The sequence below is a fragment of the Littorina saxatilis genome, linkage group LG8 (genome assembly GCF_037325665.1).
Source record: "Littorina saxatilis isolate snail1 linkage group LG8, US_GU_Lsax_2.0, whole genome shotgun sequence".
Classification (NCBI taxonomy): domain Eukaryota; kingdom Metazoa; phylum Mollusca; class Gastropoda; order Littorinimorpha; family Littorinidae; genus Littorina; species Littorina saxatilis.
The window spans coordinates 8,857,847-8,864,515 of record NC_090252.1 but is presented as its reverse complement, the minus strand read 5'-3'; the positions used below and the strand labels follow the sequence as shown (position 1 = coordinate 8,864,515).

Sequence of the window (6,669 nt, the reverse complement as noted above, 5' to 3'; positions counted from 1 at the left end):
TTCAAGAAGACATTACATGCGAAGAGGATTTGTCTTGACATGGGTAGATGTTCCGCCATTCCCCAACCAAACCAGCCGTGAGCGCTTTGTCACTCGAATGTGTGTGTGTGTGTGTGTGTGTGTGTGTGTGTGTGTGTGTGTGTGTGTGTGTGTGTGTGTGTGTGTGTGAGTGTTTGTGTGTGTTTGGGTGTGAGTGTCAGTGTGTGTGGGTGTGTGTATGTGTGTGTGTATATGTGTGTGTGTGTGTATGTGTGTGCGTGTATGTGAGTGTGTGTATTTGTGTATGTGTCTGTGTGTCCGTGTGTGTCTGTGTCTTTGTGTGGGTTTGTTTGAGAGAGTGTGTGTTACTTAGATATTATTCCTTTCAGAATATGAAAGGCGCACTTGTCGGATTATAGTCAAAGATTCGGGTCAGGAGTTTAGGGCCTACATGCGATTAAACCATCCATCCCTCCACAAGATATCAGCAAAAGCCTGGCCAAATCTATGACGGGGAACCGATCTATTTTCACAAGAACTGGTGACACATTGATTATGATAGTAGTTGCCAGATAATTTTACACTGTAAAACTGGTAAAAGAGGCAATGCGCCAAGAGGTAGATACATGTTTTGAACGTAGAACTAGACTCGGGTTCGGCTAAGGCAGATTTGAGACAGGAACAGGAGAGAAATGTAGATCTACATACTTTGCCTTCAAGACAGACAGAGACAGACAAACCATCTTTGATACAGATACAATACAATATACATGAATGCAAACAAACCTAGATCCAGACGCTTACCTTTCAGTTCACCCCACGTCTGCTGCATGGACAGTAGGAACAGGTCCCGATGTTGCTGGTTTTTGTAGTTTTTACTTCCATGGTTCCATAGATTCCAACTCCTCGCCAAGATTCAGGTTGATGAAATATTTCGGTTCCGAATCGGCAAGTTTTGATGCTGAACTGACCGCCATTTGTAAAATGGGTGTCGACTGAAGTGCGCTCAGGGGCTGGAAGTTCCTTGCGATCCGTTCGGAATAGATCCTGCTGTATTTCAAACGGATGGGCCGAGACGCGTGCTATCAGTTTCAAGCTTGTGTCAGTGAGACGTACAGTTCGCATGCTACACGGTCGGTTTGTGGTCAGTTTCGGGCGGTCCGTCTCAAACGTACTGGCGAATCTGATCGTGTATCTTGGCATCAAAGCAGACGGGTAATTTTGGGTTTGTTTTACTACCATAGGAGGATTTTTGAACTGTAAATGCACTCAGCTGCAACAAAACCGCAAAATGAAGGATGTGAGCTGCACTGTGCCTTTAACATTAAATGAACTTAAGCGCGCAGGTTCGTTTTTAAATGTTTCAAGAATGTCTGACAAGTGTTATCTCCCATGCAAGCATGTGTGTTGTCGGTGCGTGAATTGTGGGTACCTTTTATTCATTCATTTCTTACAAAGTCACTAGTGGCTTTAAAGATATATATTCAAATACGAAATCGTTTTTATAAAATACGCCAAATTGTACACTAAGTGTGGATATTTTTCCGATGTTATTAAACAACGACGGGGTTATTTATTTTTTTAGAGCTGAGCTATCCAGTCGATGAAGGCAGTAAAGTAAAGGCTGTGTGTGTGTGTGTGTGTGTGTGTGTGTGTGTGTGTGTGTGTTTGTGTGTATGTGTGTGTGTGTGTCTGTGTGTGTGTGTGTGTGTGTGTTTATGTGTGTGTGTGTGGGTGTGTGTGTGTATGTGTGTGTGTGTGTCTGAGTGTGTGTGTGTGTGTCTGTGTGTATGTGTGTGTGTGTGTCTCTGTGTGTATGTGTGTGTGTGTCTGCGTGTGTGTGTCTGCGTGTGTGTCTGTGTGTGTGTGTCTGTGTGTGTGTGTGTGTCTGTGTGTGTGTATGTGTGTGTGTGTGTGTGTGTGTGTGTGTGTATGTGTGTGTGTCTGTATGTGTGTGTGTGTGTCTGTGTGTGTGTGTGTGTGTGTGTATGTGTGTGTGTGTGTGTCTGTGTGTGTGTGTGTCTGTGTGTGTGTGTATGTGTGTGTGTATGTGTGTGTCTGTCTGTGTGTGTATGTATATGTGTATGTATGTGTGTCTGTCTGTCTGTGTGTCTGTGTTTGTGTGTGTGTTTGTGTGTGTGAGTGTGTCGGTGTGTGTGTGTGTGTGTTTGTGTGTGTATGTATGTGTGTGTGTGTGTGGTTATGTGTGTGTGTGTTTGTGTGTGTGTGTTTGTGTGTGAGTGTGTTTGTGTGTTTATGTGTGTGTGTATGTGTGTGTGTGTTTGTGTGTGTGTGTGTGTGTGGGAGGGGGTGCATGCGTGCGTGCATGTGCGTTATATTTTAGCAATTTACGGGTCCCAACCTGTCCCGGATGCCTCGTTACATAATCTTTTGGACGATGTTGCCTTCGTGTTTGGTCGTGACGCTATCGTCATCTTCATACCGGAGCAGAGTGGAAACCTCACGGTAAAAACAGTCGATATAGCACTACGCATGCGTGCGTGCGTGCGTTCGCGAGTGTGTGTGTGTGTGTGTGTGTGTGTTTGTGTGTTTGTGTGTGTGTGTGTGTGTGCGTGTGTGCGTGGGTTTGTGTGTATGTGTGTGTGCGTGGGTTTGTGTGTATGTGTGTGTGTGTGAGTGGGTTTGTGTGTATGTGTGTGTGTGTGAGTGTGAGTGTGAGTGTTTGTGTCTGTGTTTGTGTCTGTGTTTGTGTGTGTGTGTTTGTGTGTGTGTGTGTGTTTGTGTATGAGAGACAGACAGAGACAGAGACAGGTAGGCCTATAGAGTGAAGGAGAGAGAAAGAGGGCGGGAGGGAGAGGAGGAGATAGAGAGGGAGAGATACAGAGAGAGGGAGACAGAGGGGCAGACAGAGAGAGAGAGGCGGGGGGAGGAGGGGGGGGGGAAAGAGAGACAGAGAGGGCTTGTGTAGATAGACCTCTTTTGCAACAACAGATTGGTCCTCAAATAATGTTTTGATACCGATTTACGCAACTTGCCTTCTTTCCTTTTTACAATTAGTCAAATTTTGACTAAATGTTTTAACAAATCCAACAAGTCGCGTAAGGCGAAATTACTACATTTAGTCAAGCTGTGGAACTCACAGAATGAAACTGAACGCACTGCATTTTTTCAGAATGACCGTAGTCCGCCGCTTGTGCATAACGGAGTGAAAATGACGAGCCTGTTCAGCGCGGTAGTTCTGAGCGCGTTTTTAATCCAAACATATCATATCTATTTTTTTTTAATCAGGAACCGACAAGGAATAAGATGAAATTGTTTTTAAATCGATTTCGGAAATTTAATTTTGATCATAATTTTTATATTTTTAATTTTCAGAGCTTGTTTTTAATCCAAATATAACATATTTATATGTTTTTGAAATCAGGAAAAGATGAATAAGATAAACGTAAATTTGGATCGGTTTATATATAAAAAAAATTATTACAATTTTCAGATTTTTAATGATCAAAATCATTAATTAAGTTTTAAGCCACCAAGCTGAAATGCAATACCGAAGTCCGGCCTTCGTCGAAGATTGCTTTACAAAAATTTCAATCAATTCTTCTGTCAGATAAAACTTACAGGTCTTCTGGATATATCACCTGAAAATCAGAAAGAAAAAATTATTTTCTTAGAAAATATGAGAGTTTGATTTTGTCCCTCTTTTTGTGGCCCACGTCATCCAGCAGCGCGGGGCCTGGATTGAACATGTCAGCAATTACTGACAAGACCAACCAAATGTTCTTCGATTTCGAAATGCTTTGGTATAATAAAAATTTGAGATGTTGTCCACATCTGGTGAAAAAAAACTTGCGAAAATTCTTGTATTTGTAGAAACTATTACAGTTTCTTTTTGTCCCTCTTTTTGTGGTACACCCTGTATATATATATTACTAGAGGAATACCCGCTTCGCCGGGTAGCCGGCTTCGCCGGGATGAAATACTTAGAGCCGTACGCCGGCTTTGCCGGGTCCGAACAATGGACCCGCCAAGCTTAGGTCCCTCCCAGATTCGTGGAATGGGAACAGCACGAAAATGATTCAGTGGCCATAATGCCATTCCTGACCATATCGAGTCCCATCCTTGTCGACGAATGTAACCGTGTTAATCACCTTTGGAGGCGAACTCCACTCAAACAGGATTGAGCAATTTAGAGCTTATCTGTAAGCCCTTTTGAACTGTTATGGCTTTTCAAAGGAAGGCCAGTACATACAAATACACAAAAGCCGCCAGACCACATCACAAACAGAACTAAACAATCCCCAGGTGTTGCTCACATAGAGAGACACACACACACACACACACACACACACACACACACACAAACACAGAGAAGCCGTATCTATAGAGAGATAGATGACAGTGTATTTTTCGCGTGGCTATAAATTGATTCGACCTTTGCACTTTTACAGTGAGGATAATTTACGGGTCCAATTTACGTTCTGGACACTGCGGTGACCTTCTAAAAATAGTAACAGAACGCCGGGAATATCCGAAGGAAGGGACCATACGAAGGAAGGGAGGTAAACGCTGAAAACATGGAGAAGATGAGAAGATAAGGAAGAGTTACTGGGAATGGTGAAATGAACACAAAAACCAAAATCGGTTCAGCGCTGCGCGCTGAGAGCACGTGTTGAAATATCTCATCGATGATATTGTGTCCGGGGTGTAGCTGAATACGGTGTCCAAATTTGAAAAAGATCCACCGAGAACTTTGGCTTTGGTGTGTCGGTATGGGGGCCCGGGTAGCTGAGGTGGAACCAAAATGTGTTCAGCGCGCACAAAATCGGTTCAGCGCTGCGCGCTGAGAGCACGTGTTGAAATATCTCATCGATCAGGTTGTGTCCGGGGTCTCTGTGAATAAGCCCACCAAATTTGAAGCAGATCCATCGAGAACTTTGGCCGTGCATCGCGAAGACACAGATAGACACACAGACACACAGACACACAGACACAAGTCGTATATATATATAGATAATAATAATAATGATATGGGAGATTTATAGAGCGCTTTACATTCTCAAAGCGCTTTACAATGACAAACATACATAACACACACAAAGCAAAGCAAAAGCATGCGCAGCAGCACCCAGCACACAAGTGAACAACGAAACTCAAACACCACATCAACACAATCTGCAAGCACACTAACACAGGCAAAACATTCAAACATTCAAACACCCGATTCAAAAATGCACCATGCCAAAACAAAACCAATCGAAACACTGGGCGAAGAAGTGTGCCTCAAGGCTTGATCCGAAGGAACAGAATGTCCGGCAGTGTCGGACAGAGCAAGGGAGAGAGTTCCACGCAACGGCAGCAGAGTGGGAGAAGGCTCTCCGGCCGTGCCGTCCGCGACCAAAAGAAGACAGACGGAACACTCTAGCGTCCACAGAGGAGCGGAGGGACCGTGAGGGTGCACAGAGCGCGAACAGGCCAGACAGGCAGGATGGGGCCGAGCCAGACACCATCCTGTAGCAGATACAGCAGCACTTATATTGGATTCTCAGCTCTACAGCTCCCTCGAGACTTCACACGCCACCTCCCTCGAGACTTCACTCCCAAAAGATGTTTTACGTTCAAAACGTAAAACAAGTGGTCACTGACAAAAATGCCAGTTAAAGGCAGAGTAAGCCTCCCGTAAACCATCACAGATACGGTCAGGCTTTTACACACAATACAAACACCCTTTCATTTAAACACTCACCAATTGAGAACATCCTAGGTGCCCTCCGTAAAGAGCGAACAATTTTCAAAGAATTTATTTTTGCGTGGTTTATCTTACCCCTGAGCCATCGTGAACCCGTGTGATCCAGTTTTCCTTTTTCACAATGCAGTCGTCAGTTAGTCATGAATGCGACTCGATGTGAGCTTATCTACAATAGCACGTTTTTTATGCACGAAACAACGGCTGTGGTTCACAAGAACTCTAGCGATGGCTTTTGACTGTTGAGAGGAACGGCGATTTGCATTGATAAACCGTCTGCTACGACCCTTGCGTGACCCTGCTTCCGGGCTTTTCTTTTTTTTTTAAACTTTCACAACTTCGAATTGTTCTGATCTTGTCTTGATGAAAAACGAATTCTTTTATGATTAAAGAATGTTTGTGTAACAAGCTGTCAATTTATTATTTAGATTTTAAAAGTTAGGTCTAGCGCAAAAACGAGGCGCCGTTGTTGTTAACGGAACAAGTCTACGAAAATAAATTCTTTGAAAATGTCTCACGCTCGACAGAAAGCAGCCAGGATGTTCCCGTCCGGTGAGCGTTCAAATGGAAGTATGCTTGTACTGTATTTAGACGCTCGGGGAGCTCTGTGATGGTTTACGGGAGGCTTACTGTGCCTTTAAAGTATAGAAAATGATAACACGCTGATCCCGTGTATAGATAGAAAAGTTACTGATCTGTAAAAGTGCTGGTTAATGCAGGTGTCACACACCCCACGTTGTCACCACTCGAATGTAATCATTAATATAACAGATGACTTGGTGGTAAGAAGGGTGCAAAAGACATGGTGCACTTAGCTTTTTGCCACTGAGTGGGCGACCCGTGAATAGTCTATCTCCACAACTGCTCCGTTGAATGTAGTGCCGGCTGGCGTGGAAACGAAGCAGGGAATAGTGGAGATATCAGGCGCCTCACTCAGTCGCTGAAGATCCTCCCCGTAGTCTACCAGAAGATGACGACGTGTA

At 44.0% G+C, this 6,669-nt stretch overlaps 1 protein-coding gene across 1 annotated transcript in view; it reads left to right on the top strand.

Annotated features, from left to right (window-relative positions):
• LOC138972712 (uncharacterized) overlaps positions 1-6,669 on the top strand; it is a 320,338-nt gene that overhangs the window by 65 nt on the left and 313,604 nt on the right. Inside the window, exons 1-2 of the mRNA XM_070345367.1 lie at positions 1-77; positions 2,324-2,445. The exon at positions 1-77 is cut by the window's left edge and continues 65 nt beyond it. Of these exons, the coding sequence (XP_070201468.1) occupies positions 17-77; positions 2,324-2,445 (183 nt within the window). The 5' untranslated portion in view covers positions 1-16. The remainder of the gene's footprint in view (positions 78-2,323; positions 2,446-6,669) is intronic.